This window comes from Pezoporus occidentalis, unplaced genomic scaffold, assembly GCF_034315485.1.
Source record: "Pezoporus occidentalis ecotype Australia unplaced genomic scaffold, CSIRO_AGI_Poc_V1 ctg25, whole genome shotgun sequence".
NCBI lineage: Eukaryota > Metazoa > Chordata > Aves > Psittaciformes > Psittacidae > Pezoporus > Pezoporus occidentalis.
The window spans coordinates 6,102,820-6,118,055 of record NW_026914394.1 but is presented as its reverse complement, the minus strand read 5'-3'; the positions used below and the strand labels follow the sequence as shown (position 1 = coordinate 6,118,055).

The window sequence follows — 15,236 nt, the reverse complement described above, 5'->3', positions numbered from 1 at the left end:
CAGGGAAGTGTGTCCTTGCTGGGGGGAGTCCTGCCTGCCCCCTGCTCTCCAGGCAGGGAAACACAAGGGATGTGGCAGGATATATGCTGTGGCACAGGATTTGGCCTAGTGGTGGTTTGCCAGCACACAGATGGAAGGCTGAGGTCAAATACAAGACCAAGAAAAAAAGGAAGAGAAGTGGTTAGATACTGTCCTGAGCAGTGTCCTTGGGTAGCACACACTCTTCCCACCAGGCTGAGCTGCTAGCATCACCATCCCACCAGCCAGACTTCCTGGGAAACCTATTGTTGGCTTCCTTGCTGACTTTTAATTAGACCAAAGGGGTGATTAACCAACTTACTAATCCCTCACCAAACTCCAGACACTCTCGTTATGTTCATTTGCTGAAGCTGGTATTGCTGGTGCGGGAGGGCAAAGCTGCTACAGCTTGGTGGGGGTACCACTAATGGCCAGACCCCATCCTTCACCACCGACCAGGCAGGGCAGGATGCTGCCCTACCAAAATCACCCCATTGGGGTCTTTGAGCACTGCAACGCCGGGAAAAGTCTCAGCGCTTGGCACAGAGCTGGAGGGCAAGGGGGAAAACCAGGAGAAAAACGTTTCACGTTATTTATTACTCCTTTTCTGCCCCTCACACCGTTACCAGCTTCCCGAGTCCTCCCTGCAGCCTTGGAACCGGCTGGTTGTTTTCCTCCTCCCCCCGTGCAATCCTCTCTTTGCCTTGTGAACGCTAGAGGCTCCCTCCTTCTGGTCTGCGAGGGGAAAAAAAAAAAAAAGAAAAAAACAAACCAAACTTTAGTTCCTGACTTTTTTTTTTTTTTTTTTTAACTTCCCTCAGGAAAAAAAATGTGGAGTTCATTATCTATGTAAAATGTCAGCTGCAGGAAAGGGGCTGTGCTTACTTGGATATACCATCCGAGGCGAAGTGACGGGTTCTTTTTTACCCCCTCCTCCCCTTCTTTCTCTTTTTTTTTTTCTCCCCTCCTAAGGGGTGGAAAGGACCTCGCGAAATAAAAGTGCAGAAACAAACCGGTGGCTCCCAGAGCGGCCGGGGCGGGCGCGGCGGGAGCCCCCAACGCAGCGCAGCGCTAAAAGCGCGGAGCAGCGCAGAACCCACCTGCCTTGGGAGTCAGCACCACTCGGCTCCTCGCTCCGCACCTTTTTCCCCTCCGCGTACTGAGCTCTTGATACACATATATTTCCTTTTTTTTTTTGTTTCATCCCGCCCCCCGGCTTTTCCTCCAGGACTTTTCCACCGCCTTGGGACACCCGCAAACTTCTCCCTCGCTCCCCCTTCCCTCCTTCGCTGGTGGTTTTGTGCTTGTTTTGGTTTTGTTTTGCTACTTCCAATTGATTTTTCTGAGGGAAGACCCGCCTGCTTTTCGCCTCCCGTGCCCCACCGGAGAGGCCGGGAGCGGCTCCGGCAGCACCTCCCCGGCGCACCGCGTGTGAGTCCGGCCCGGCCCGGCTCGGAGCGGCGCGGCCCGGCTTGGCTCGGCACGGCACGGCTCGGGCGTTCGCCCCCGATAATGCAGAGCTACAAGTACGATAAGGCGATCCCGCCGGAGAGCAAGAATGGGGGCAGCCCGGCGCTGAACAACAACCCGGCCAAGAGCAGCAGCAAGAAAGCCCTGCTCATCTGCCTCGACTTTCTCTGCCTCGTCATGGGTGAGCAGTCGCGGGGGCTCCGCGGGGCTCCGCGCCCCTCCGCTCCCCTCCATTATCCCCCCTACAGCCCTTCGGGTTCCCACTTTGGGGAGGTTTCGCGGCGGGAGGGCGGGCAGAGCTCGGCCGTGCCGCTTCCCAAACAAAAGCGGAGCGGGGCCGCCGGCCGAGCCGAGCCGAGACGGGGAGAGACGGGGCTGGGCCGGGGAGCGCTGGAGCCGGGCGGTGGGGACCGCGTCCTATGGGGGTCACAGCGGGGATGGCGGCGGGGGGGGGGGAGCAGGGCACCCCCAGCACCCTCAAGCCCCGATTTAATGATTATTATTGTTATATTTAGCGCTTCTCCCCCATGTCTTGACCCGGCGGGTGGCGGGGCTCAGCCCGGCCGCTGGCGGTGCGCAGGGGGCACTGTGGGCTCGGGGATGTCCCCCTGCTCCAGGTCCCCCGTGGAGCCCCCAAGCCGGGCCCGCACCCCCGGTGCAGGGCCAGCTCCAGGTGGAGGTAGTGCTCCATGGCAAAGCGCACAGCTTGGGTGTTTTCATTAAAAATGGGGGAGGAAAGGCGAAACTCTTGCTGCTTTAGTTACTTTGTATGGCTCGGCTGTCAGGTCTACCTCTCTCGCGTGCCTGGTCCCAGGTCTCGGGCATCCCTTAGTCCCTGGCAGAGGTCTGGGTTTGCTAGCCCGCTCGGCGTTTGGGAATGGTCTGACATGTAAGGAAACTGTCAACAGGCTGTCTCCAAAAGATTTTGCATGCCAAAACATCAACCGTTCCATTGTGGCTGCAATGCTGAATATTTAATTGACAGACACAGGCAGGGGAAATCAACTGGCTTCCAACAAAGAGATTAATAACACAGCAGCACGTGAGTTTAATACTCCAGACACCACAGTCTTTAAAACAATTGTTTCTGCTTAGAGCCCATTTTTTTCTAAAGGCTGTCAGTTTGATTTAATTTTTATGTCGTTTATTGATCATCTGGTGTATATTACTAGGCACTAATACATTAAGAAGGGAGGCATGGTTTTCTCTTTACATTCCCACAAGAAGAGAGGCCAGTGCAGAAAGCTTCATCTTGTATCTGGAAAAAATAAGAATACTTGATATCCCATATATGAAACTAATATAAGTAGAAACATAACTTGCTTGGGTTACCTCACTTATTTAAACAGAAGGTTGGATTCCTAGTAAAACAACTCTCAGGAGTTAGAACTTCTAAACTTGTATTTACACAAGTTTTCTTAACTTAAGGCGTTTCTGTCATGAGTAAGTGTTATTTGAATGGGTGAAGGGTTTTTCTTCCTCTTCTTTAGACTTAAGGGTCCTAAATGAAAAAGCAGTTAGTTGACATGTGGTATTCTACTTGTGATAGTTTGAGTAAACAGAACTTATCAAGCATCACTAGAAGGTATTGTTAGCTGGGAGTAAAGTGAGACAGCAAAAACTGTGAGTGTTGCTTTGTTCCACATTACTACAGGTGGAAATCAGAAAGTAAACACCAGAGTTGGTTTGCTTATAGGGTTTTGTTTTTGTTTCGGGGTTTGTTGGGTTTTTTTTTTTTAGTGTGAGGAGCATTTAAATGCAAGAGCAGGAATTCAACAGCTGAAGGAGAGTTTAGATCTGGCTGATCACTGGCAGGTGAAGAGTATGGGTGGGACGTGGTAAGGGAGGTGATTATATGATGGATAGCCCATGATGTGTGTTTGGGGATGGGCTTTTCAAATACACCCAGACCAGTAGTATCGGACCTGTCGGTAGATGACTGGGCATGAGTTGCTGTGAAAGCCAGCTGCCCCACTCACAGTAGGCTTGGTTTGCTCTTCTCCCTACCTTTTGCTAGGGGAGACTTAAGAGTTTATTGTTTCCAAGTACTTAATTCCCATTTTCTTCTTTTCTGACCTTGAAAAAAACCCTACTTTGTAAGCGGGGAGAAAAAAAGGTGCAAAAAAGTTGGATACATACAAGTTGGATACATACAAGTTATATGTTCAGTAAAAAAGCCCGGAGTCCTGTGTAAGATAATGAGGAGCAGAATGGGGTATGATGACTTGTGTTAAGGTGGAGTTGCTCAGTAGAGGTCTTCTGCTGGTGCATACAGGCACATGGCCAATGGCCTCCAGTGCAGTTAAACTGAGTTATGCCTCTTGAGCAGCTCCCCAGAGACATTCAGAATAACAGGGAAATAGAAGGCTTTTTCTCATTTGAGGAACATTTTAGGAAAGATTCAAACCAATCATTTGATTTGCAGAGGTGAGGCTGTGTTGGCTTCTCCTGCAGGTACTGCTGTTGATTCTGACCTGAATCAGTTTTCTATGGGGGAGGTGATGAAAACAATAAACTATGGGTAAAATATCGTTCAGGAATGACACACATCAGCTTTCTGCGAGGTGGTAGATGTGTACAAACCCTTCTTTGTTTACATTCAGATTTAAACAAATTATCCAGAAGACAATTACCATAAACATCTAAGGGAGTTAGAATAAGTAAAGCAGAGCTATCAAGAGCTTCCTTCAGCTTTAATTTGGTGTGAGTTGTCAGAAAGAGCCACTTTTGTCTTTCTTGATTAAGTACAGTGGTTATCTTGATAGTAAATGCATAAGGGGAAGATCTGTATCTTCCTTCGCAATCATGAGAAGCAAAGTTGTCAAGTCATTGGCAGAAGTACATTGCTGGTGGAGTAGGCTGATGGATTGAACAAGACCCCACATTTCTCCTGCATTTCAAACTTGGGCTGGGTTGGCAGCGAGCTGAGTATTTTCCAATAACCCACTCCCATAACGAGTGCACTTGGCACAGACAAATCTCTGGTTTCTTACATGAACAAGGGGTTTCATCACCAACACTGTGAACTTCCCAGCCATTTCATGTCAGTGCTTAACTCGGAAATAGAGGCAGAAAAGAACTGAGTGTGCATTTATTAAAGCAGGTCATCCGAGGGGGGAAAATAACTTTCTCCATCTGCTTCCTCCTCTCAGGAGGACTCTGTTTAGAGCATTAGAAGATGCTTCCTGAAATTGTTAGGGCTGCAGGCAAGCTTGGTGGTGTGGAAGAGTCCCTGCTGCCCTGTCCCTGTCTCTCTGGTCACTATGGCACATCTGAAAATGTGATTGAGGAGCTCAGCTGGAGGGCCTGAATTTGTCCCTGCTAAGCCAGTTGGCATCTTCATGTTGGAGAGACGGGGAGAACTGTCTGAGCATCAAAGTAAGAGGTTTGACAGGAGGACCTTGCTTTACTTTCATTTGATCATCTTCAGCCCAGCTGCAGCCCTATCCCTTTGCCAGGAGTTTCTTGCACTTTCTGCCCAGTGCATAGAGTTGTTACTGGGGGGGACTGGCTGGAGCAAGTCCTACAGTGAAGCTTTCCCTGGTGCTGTGGGATTCTGCTGTCCAGATGCAGCACTGCACGGAGCTGCTGCAGCCAGCCACCCCCTTTCTCCAGGAGATGTGGGCCAGTGAGGAGAAGCCTTCTGCCCTGACCCTTGACGTGGGATGTTTTGGAGCCTGGTCTTACAGATGTAGCATCCAGGGTTAAATTTTCTTCTCTTAGACCTGCTTTTTTTTTATCCCTTAGCAGGGAATCCCCATGTTCTGCAAACTGAGCAGCCACCTGTGCTCTGCTGACAAGCACCAAGTCGAGCGTTTAAACTTGAAAGAGGGGAAGACTGTGTCAGCAAGGCTGATAGGGCAGATGAGGGTCTTCGGTAGCTTGTATTTGTGCAGCTTGTGCAGGTAGAACAGCTACCAAAAAGCCCTGCTTGTGCTATAAAATAGAGGGATCTCATCTGGCATACCTGCTTCCTAGGCTCGTAGAAATGGGGTTTATGGGAGCATATGTTTCAGGCTGGTGAGATGTAAACTGCATATAATTTACTGCCTGTCTTATTTTCTCTCTCTAATTTAATTTTCTCTCTTCTGTCAATCCCGGTTAATGTGTACAGTGCAAGTTTTACTGCCTTTGGAAGGTTTTGAAGCAACAGATGGATAGGCCTCTTACAACCTTAGTGTCTCTTCAGCTCCCTCACAAATTTGGCATCTCCTCTTCTGTAGCAAGCTTGATGCTAAAATGAACTTTGAAAGTAAATATTTACACTAGCAGGACCTTGCCATGTTTGTGTAAGTGGGGATATAATCTTATAATTTGGGCTAACAGTTTAGATTACTCTTGACTTTCCTCTTCTGTGTAGAGAATTGTGTCATCGTTCGCCTTTCAGAAGCAAAAGGGGTTTGAGATCTGTTGGGACCCTGTCACTGCATCATGAAAATCGACACAAACAGGCCTGGGATTGTCCTTTAAGCGTAAGGAGTGGGAGGAATTAAAGATGAGGGGTGAGGTTAGAGTTATTTAGATGCTGTAACATTGACTTTGATGAGCTAAGCAATTTTGCTTTGGGTTGGGGTTGTGTTTTATTTTACTTTTCAGACTACCACGCCGTGCAGGGCTCACTTGTCATGTAAGTAACATCTTTCTATGTGCTCCTGAAGAAACTGCTGACCCAAGCATTTATTGTTTTCATCAAGAGACAACAAGGTCTGACTGTACTAAACCAGCCAGGCAATCCCAGCGCCTTGGTGTTGTCTTCTCCATGCCGTGTCTTCTCCGTGTTGGGAAGGACCGAGTCCATACCACACACAAGAAGCTGTGTGGGTGGAGAGTCGTCATCTTGTTTTGAGCATCCATCCCTAGATGGGGTTTGGTTGTTCATGTTTATGTATCACTTAATACCTGTAGGATCTCACAGAGGCAATGAGCTCCCTACGAGGCAGGAGGGACTGTCTTGGGGATGACGGGTGTGGAAGTGCTTTGGCAAAGGCAGGTTTGCAGAGGTGGCATCTTGGCATGGGTTGTGCGTTGTACCCCACTGTAACCCGGGAGTAAAGGAGGTTTTCTGAGCCTTGAAAAGCTTCTTATTAAAGCAACAGTCAGCATCTAAGCATGATACGAATCCTTAGTTTTACTCCTCCCTTGAAAGACCAAAGGAGCCAAAGATGGCTGGAAGGAGAGAGAGAAATATTTTGGGGGTGTTTACACTTTTTCTGTGTGTGTTTGCTTTCTGAAAACAGAAAAACCTATCAAGAGCAGGTTATTAATGACAATTATAGTTGAGGTGTTAATTGCAGAACAAGGAAATGCTGTACCCATGGCAGACAGAGTCCTTAGGGGTATAAATCTGCTGGCTTTCCCGAGTTGGTGGAATTTGGCCAGCCTGCAGATGTGTCTTCAGGAAAGCAGAATTAAGTGCAACTGCTTCATGGCCAGAAGTGCTTTGAATCCTGTGTACCTGCTGCTGAGACAGGCAAGAGATGAGAATCACAATTAGAGTAGATGACATTTTGCTTTTAATTGTCTGTTTGTAGTGAGCACAGAAAATGATATAAACATCGCTCCCAGATCAAACAGATTATTTTTATACCCTTTAAATCTCAATTTAATATGCATGCCTTTCTTAGGCTGCCTTGGTCTGACTTTGTTTGTCTAGATACAGGCTGACAGTATATCCTCCAGATGCCTGTGCCTCCATATACCGCCCAAGGATGGTTTGCATACCACAGCTGGGAAACCCAGCTTGCAAACCAGGGCTCTTCTTTAGTGCCTGTATCTAAGGTAGGAAGGGTGTCTGCATGCCTCTATCTCTGTCTGAAATGACTTTAAAAAGGGGATGGAGGGGAAGCCCCAGCTCTGCTCCATAGCTTGCTCTGGCGGTGCAGACTCCATCCTCTCTGTTTCATTCATACAATGCTCCCGCTTCATCCGTGGTAATCCAGAAGGGACCGTTGTGGTTGCCCGGTCTGCCTGTGCCTCGAACAAGGGCATGCCTGTTGAAAGCAGCGTGGGGAAAGGCAGCAGCCTCCAAACCCTCCTATCCCAGCATCCACGCAGCCGGCACTGAGAACGGCGGCTTCCTCTGGCCTTGTGGATCCCTGGGGAGCTGTTTCCCAGGGCTGGGGTAGGAAACAGGGAAAAACGCCCTCCTCAGATGCATCTTTCTCTCCTGGACAGCAGGATGCCAGCTGGGGTTGTAGTATGAGTGCTGTCATTTATTATTTCCTTCTTTCTTTCTGTTCTGTCTCAGGGCCCTGGCTTCTGCAGTTGTGTTGGGGTTGTTTTGACAGGTCAGGTTTTATATTTAAAAAGAGAAAAAAAAAAAGGCTTGGAAAATGAAAATCAAGTGACTAAAGCCTCAAAAAAAAAAATAGGGGTGAATTAAAGTAAACCAGCATTTATTCTGTAATTAGAAAGCCTGAAGTCAGTTTTATGAATGTACTTAATGGTTATTATATTTTTTCACTGATTGGTCTGGCAGAGCCATGAGACCTTTGGTGTAGCAGAGGATAAGTCATAGAATCATAGCACCAACAAGGTTGGAAAAGGCCTTTAAGCTCATCAAGTCAAACTGTTCCCCAGCACTGCCAAGGCCACCACTAACCCATGGCACTGAGGGCTTTGCCTACACGGTGTGTGAACACTTGCAGGGACGGTGACTCCAGCACTGCCCTGGGCACCCTGTTCCAATGCCTGAGCACCATTTGGGGAAGGAATCGTTCCTAACATCCAGTCTAAACCTTCACTGGTGCAGTTTGAAGCTGTTTCCTCTTGTCCTGTCTCTTGTTACTCAAGAAAAGAGGCCAGCCTCCTCCCAGCACCATCCTCCTGTCGGGTAGTTGTAGCATCGCTCTGTGCTTCCCCCCTTGCTAACACAGTGCTGCAGACTGCACTGCTGTGTACATGACTTCAGTTTGGCTTTGCAGATACCTCAGCTGGTTGGGGGAGAGGTCCCAATAGAAGTTGGGAAGAGGCTGCCTTGTCTGTCATATCTCCTCATGGATCAACATGGCCCATTTCTCTGAAGGACATTCGTATCGCTTTCAAAGCCACTCCATCTATGCCCATTTTGCTGTCTCCTGTGACATCTACTTTGGAGAAGCACTACCTGCTCCATAATTTTAGCAGATGGAAAGCTGTTAGGCATGGGTCGGGTATCTGTATACAGGGGGGTGTTGGAGCAGCTGTTGGGAAGTCATGCTTGAGAATCCCTTCTTGCCTTTTAGCTGCACGCCATGGCTTAGTTGTAACGGTGGGATCAAGATCCACAGAAGCTGCTCCTCAAGTTAGACCCGAGGAGGCAGAACATTACCAAAAAAGAGGAATTTGACTTGTTTTCATATGGCTTTTGATGAAACCATTGGAAAACTTCAGTCTATTACCAAGACAATGTATTTGAGTTTGAAAACTAGGTTTGTCCTGGTGGATTTCCAAGTGTCAGAAATTCCTGTCACCTCTGTCCTTTCAAGTTGGTCACATAAGTGGGCTTGTTTTTCACATGCATTGGATGTTTTGAAGACAGAGGGTTGAAAACCGACTCTGCACATCCAGTCAACGTTATAAGCAGAACATGTAATTTAACTCCAGAGTTTCTGATGCCCTGTGCTCTTTGTGCTGTGTGTTCTTGTTCCAGCATTGCTTGTAGCTTGCATCCATATATGAGCTTGTCTTATCTGAGCACATGGTGCTCTCAGTTAGGAGCTAAAGGGCTGGGTTGGGGCAGCTAGCCAAAGCCCAAATGAAGCTGCAGTTGGTCTGCAACGGTGGTGACACTGAATCAATGGAAAGTGTGCATAATCCTTTAGTACTTTCCCATAATTTGTCATCCCTTGCACAGGAAGTCATGAAAGCTGTGTTGACCATAGCAAAGAGAAGCTTGGGAGATGCCTCCAACCATTCTCATGAAACATACCAGTGGGCTTATTCTGTGGTGCCTGAAAGACACAGCAAATTGAGGTTGGAATGCCATTGCTGGGCTGACCCAGACCTTGCCCTGAACACCAAAGGTAGCTGTGATATGGAGGTGTCCTTCACAGCTTTGGGAGTTTGCAAGCAGCAGGCTGCTCCTCTTGGAGCCGCTTCACCCTTCCTGGTCGGAGGAGCCGGGAGCAGCGTGGTTCTTCCTCTTGTGGGTTTAAACAGGAAAAGTGAAAGCTGCTGGTCAGTGGTTTTGGGCAGCCATCCCTCTTGAAACAAATGATGCTCCCTCTGAGAGCTTGCTTCTCCCAGCAGTGCCAGGGTTGTAGCCCTCTGCCGCTGTGCGAAGGAGGCGAGAAGCTGCATGGCATCCTGCAATTAGCTTTCACTTGCTTTTACTGTAAATTAGTGAGAATGACAGTCCTTTTGGAAGCTTTTATAGCAGTTCCTCTGGGTCTGGTCAAGCATGTACTGAAGACAACCACTGCACGCAGGTATTGATTGCGTTGCTGCTAATTCAGCACGCGCTTATGCAAAGCTAAGGTGGCCAGCTGCTGAATTTGAAAGCCAGTGTGCCAAACGGGTGCTGGGTTTCCTGCCACCTTGGTGCTCAGCAAGTTATTTATGACCTGTGTTTTGGGGTGGTGTGATGGGCTTTTCTTTAAGCTTGGCTGCAAGGCTCAGGTTGAGGCTGCTGGAGTGAGCACCCCAAGCCATGGTTATCATTCCCACTAATGTTGACAGAAAGGTCTTTGGTCTTTGTAGCAGCCCAGTGGATGTGGCAACCAGTCCTGCACCTCAAGCATTTTGAGGGCTTCCAAGGCTTTTCTGCAAAGCCCACCAGTCTTTAAAGTGTTAGTTTCCCAAGGGAGAGTTGAAAAGAGTGTGGCAAGGTGCTGATAAGCAGGTCTGGTTATTGAACACTGGGTGCATTCATGTTCTGAGTGATGCTCGCAGAGTAATTTTGGAGGGATGGTAAGCTGATGGCAGGCAGCAAAACTCCTTTGAAGTTGATAGCTGTGAGTCAGTTTGGTGTTAGCAGGTTTCTGAAGCTGCTCTTTGATCACTGATCAGATGGCCCTTGCTTTTTGGGGAGCTGCTTCTTGCTTCTCCCTTCTCCTGGTTGCAGCCCAGCCGAAGCCCCAGCGTCCTGGGGCAGGATTTAAGCCCTGCTGCCCCTGGTCCTGCTCAGGCATGGCACAGGGGAGGTTTGTGCCTCTGGGAATTCCTAATTTAAGGAGGCTGCAGGGGCATCACCTCCATGTGTGGGCAGGGATACGGAGCCCGGTGAAGGTGAGGGCATGCTTTGAAGGTGGCATTTCCCGTACAGATGCACCCACATTTCCCAATGAGGCTTTCAGAGCTATTGAGGTACCTCTAATTCTGAGCAACTTCAGTGAAGCTGCAAACTTCAGTGCCTCTGCCAGGCCATCGCCAGCCTCCCAAGGTGTCCTTTGAAATCAGATCCTCGATGTGCAAATGTGGAGGAGAAGCCTGCGCCATCCAGGGCTTGGGCCAAACCATGTCCCTAGGACATGCGTGCGCCTGTCCTGGAGCTTCCCACCTTGATTCCTGTGAAAGCTTCCCCGGATGGCTCCATTCCCATGCTTCTGTGTTCTGCAGAAGAGGGAAACAACCTCAGCTCACCCATTGCAGCAGGAACTGGCTCATCAGTTCCCAGATTAAGAGCTGAAGTTTTTCTGGTTAAGGATATGTGGGGAAGGATGCATTAATCCAGCTGCCCATTGATAATACATCACACAAACGGCTAATTCTCAAAGCAAGGGGCTTTAACCTACTCATACTTGCCAAGTTAAGTAAAACCTCGCTTTGCTGCCTGACCACAAGAAGCTGTTTTCAGTACAGGCCTTGGGTTTTATGTCATGTTTTTTTTCACATTTATTTTTATCAGAGTTTGCAGCATCAGTGACGTAAATCATCACAGAATTCCATATTTTCCCCCATAATCTTGGCTCGATATATTCCAAGTCTAGCACTCCTCATTTCTTGACCATCCCCGCAGCTTTAGCATGCGGCTGTCATTCTGCTGCAGCTCCCACAGAGCGGCTGAAAACCAAGGTAACAGCAACATTTTGAGCGAAGGGGGTGAAATGTGGAATAGGTTCAGCGTATTTCTTTGTCATTGTTGGAGTCCTATTCAGCCTGGAACTGAATAGGAGGCTGATTAGCATGTGGAAGCATTTCTAAAGCATTGGGCTGTGAGGGTTGGGTGGTTTTTTGCTTTGTTGGGTTTTTTTTTTCTCCTTAAAGGAGAAGTTTTGTGGCATTTATTTTTCTGAATGAGCTGGTATGAACCTTTGTCAGATGCAAAACCCATGGAAAAGTCAAACAGGGTTTTAGAGAGAGCCCATTTTGATAAATCACCATGTGCATGGGTCCAAAGATTTCCAGTGCCTACAGCTCCAAGAGCTACTGCAGGGTATAGGGATGTAGTGTGTTTAAAACAGCCAGACAAGCGGGATAGTTTGGGATGCGTCTGGATTGTGGATGCTGCAACAGGGACTTTGCGTTTGCTCTTGCTGAAGTTGTCTGCAAGAGTGGGTATTGCTTTATGAACGCAGGATGGGGTCCACAGTCTGAAAATCCACCTGCTTAAGTGCTCAGAGTTTTGCTTTCACAGAGAAGGATGTAATGCTGAGGCTGACACTAACTGCAAGTGAAAAGCAACTTTTCCCCAGTGAAACTGCTTCGAGTCCTAGGCCTGAGGCTGGTTTTGGAGAAGAGGATTGATTTTCCCTTTGGTGTTTGGAGCAAGGGCTGATGTTCCCATTACAGTCCCTTGCTACAAGAGGTACTGTGTTTTACTCTAAGTGGTAACTATACTCCCTTGGTACTACTTGTGGGTCTCAGTTGGGGCTTTGCTAGACCAGAAGTCCTGCCATGGGAGTACCATATGTCCTGCCATTTGTGGGATTGCAGGATTTGGGGATGCTTGCAAACCCTAATGGAGATGGGAGCACCACATTGCATGCCAGAGGCTGTATGGATGTATGATGGGCTTGTGCCCCTGAGCTTGCAGACAGAGTGGGCAGTGCAGGGAAATGCATTTCATTTCTGGGTACAGTGAGTGATGGTGCTTGAGGCTGTATGGAAAGCTCATGGCAACAGTTGGTGGTGCATGTATGGACCAGACCCTCTGCCTGGGTTTCTCTGGTGACTTGTCCAGTTTCCTTCCAATGATTCCAGTTTAAGAGAGGAAAAGTAGTGCCCCTACAGCTCACTGCTGTGCCTTAATGTAGACTACTGAAGGCTGATTAAAGCTGTTGTTTAATTAAGGAGCACTTAGCTCCTCTGTTCCCAATTCACAATTAACGGATCATTTGAAGTAATTCTTCGATCCTTTTTCTTCCTCCCCTCTCTTCTTCAAGTGAAGAAAGTCCCTAGCACTGTGCGTGCCCCAGCACCGAGGTTTTGAGTGCTATTACAGGACCACAAACCTGCTGGCGAATCTGGCTGCTGCCAAAGGCATCTGAACATTAAAAAGCCCTGCAGAGGGGTGGAAGGGAGTTCAATCTCAGGATACGCTGATTTGGAAAGGGAATCCAAACAAAGAGGCTTTTCAGCAGAGGCTGAGGCTTGGCTTCTCTCAAGGGCAGTTTGGGCTTGGGGAAGCATCCGGGAGGCAGCAAGCGGAGCAGGAGTACATGAGCTGGATGCTGCGTGGTGTAAGGTTTCCCAGCACAGCGTGGTTTTGTGTTACAGGCTAGGGAACTGGCTGCAAAAGCTCCGCTCTTTTCTCTCTCTTACCCCTCTCCCCTCCTTTTATTCCTGTTGGAAACAAAGGGGAGGTTTAGGCTGTTTTGTTTTGGTTTTCTTTTAGTAAAAGTTCCCATCCCCTGCAGGTTTGGCCATGCTTCTTGCTGTTGGTCCTGGAGAGGGACCCGTCAGTGTCTCCAGTATGGAGAAACCCTTTGCTGGGTCCCACACTGGCCTCGCAGGGATGTTTTATTTGCTTTAGAAAGCACAGCCCTCTCACAGGCGGTACTATGGTAGGAGCCTGTGCTGCTGAGGTGACAAGCACCTCATAAAGAAGGGTCTGGTTTGGATAAGGAGATGTGAAACGAGATGGGTGGTGGGGGACCTTCTTCACAAAGAAGGGGTGCGTGTCCACCAGGCCCCTCGCAGCAGCTCTGTCCCCTGTGGTGGCACCTCCAAGAAATACCTGGAAGAGCCAAGCAGGGAGGAGGTGCTACCAACCATCCCAACCAACCAGTTGGGGTTTTTTATAGGCACCAGATGGTTTTAATAGAGGAAAGCTGAACTTCTTATGACCCTTCCCCACAGACGTTGTTTGTTGTTTTGTAATTGTGGCCAGGACAAAACTGTGTCCCAGAACCTGCACCGAGTCTGAGAGCTTGGTGCCTTCTTCTCCCACTCCACTGTGAGCTACCCCCATGCTGCCCCTACACTCCTCTGCCTGTCCTGCCTCCAAATTACCCAGGAGAAGGTGCTGGGCATGAAAGACTTGAGGTTTCCACTGATTCCTGGTTAAAGAGATTAGCAAGAGTACAAACTGGAAGAAACCGAGACATCTGACAGCAAAGCGCAAGGAAGCAATAAAATGTCAGGCGATGTTTTCCCTTCTAGTTGATTAAAAAATTCTCCTGATAAGCAAGCAAGCTTTCATGGCTGGACAAGCCCTGTATTGTGTCAAATGCAGTGATAGGTTTATTAGAAGGATAAAGTGGTGGGAGCACTGGGTTGTGCTTGCAGTCCTTCTGGCAGTGAGCTTCCCCCCCCCCCAGGGCTGAAGGCGTTTTGCAATGGTATGGGAGCAAAGAGCGATGGAGAAACTGCTTCTCCTATGGAGAACAGAAAATGTATTCAAATGGTGGGGGTATCTAGAGGGGGGAGAGTGGGAGACATGGGTGTCAGAAAAACTGGCATTGAAACTAGCTGTGTGGCAAAAGCAAAGGAGGAGCAAAAGCCATCAAATTACTGCTGATGGGGGTCTCTGGTTGTTATATGTATTTCTGTAGAGCATCCAAAGCCATGATTGGGTGCGTAGTTGTCTGGCTGGTAGTTTTGGGAGCAGTGTTACATCAAGGCTGATCATTACTGTAATTTTCCTCTTGCTGCCCCTGTTTACAGTCTTGTTTCTGCCCAGGATTATCAAGTAAATCTGAACTCATGTCCATCTCGTGTGGCATTTGTTTCATGGTGTGTCTGGGGACAGGAGGCCACCGAGATGCTGTGGGGAGAAGTTCAGTGTGTTCACCTTGGTTTTGGAAGGTAGAAAGTCAAGCAGAAGAAGGAAATGGGGACTAGGACTCCTGTTCTCCATGGGAAAACCAGCAGTGGTGGCAAACCAGTGTGCTTGGAGGTCTGCTCCAAGTCAGTGCCAAGATGCTCCACTGGGCCCATGGTTTCCCTGTAGCTTAAGAAATCTGTCTGAGGATCAAACAGAGGAGAAGAATGAAAAAGCAGGAAGACAAAAGGCTCACTTCCATGCCGTTGTGTTTAACTTCCCAAGGTTTTAATTGCCAAGGGCTGCATTGGGAGCCAGCTGGCTGCAAAGGGGTACAGGCTTCAAGTAAGAGAAGAAGAGGTGGGTTTATTTTTGTCTGAGGATCTAATAACTCCTGTAATCAGGAGATGTAGCTTTGTATACATTTTCTCTCCCAAAGGTGAATTATCCTTTTTGGGTACCTGCTTCCTCACCTTCTTCCGCTGCTGTTTAGCTCTTGCTGTTATTCTTTAACTACCTATAGGAGTAAGAGGGTGCAAGCAGCAGGAAAGCAAGTATGGAGTGCAAATTGTACTTTGGTTTTAAAGTTTTTCTCCTCGAAGCAGAAAAGTCTGCTTTATACAAA

General features: G+C 48.3%; 1 protein-coding gene across 1 annotated transcript in view; it reads left to right on the top strand.

Annotated features, from left to right (window-relative positions):
- The first annotated feature begins 1,000 nt into the window (after positions 1 to 1,000).
- The window catches only part of PLPP3 (phospholipid phosphatase 3), a 44,009-nt gene continuing 29,773 nt past the window's right edge, over positions 1,001 to 15,236 (top strand). Inside the window, exon 1 of the mRNA XM_062623115.1 lies at positions 1,001 to 1,669. Within this exon, the coding sequence (XP_062479099.1) occupies positions 1,531 to 1,669 (139 nt within the window). The 5' untranslated portion in view covers positions 1,001 to 1,530. The remainder of the gene's footprint in view (positions 1,670 to 15,236) is intronic.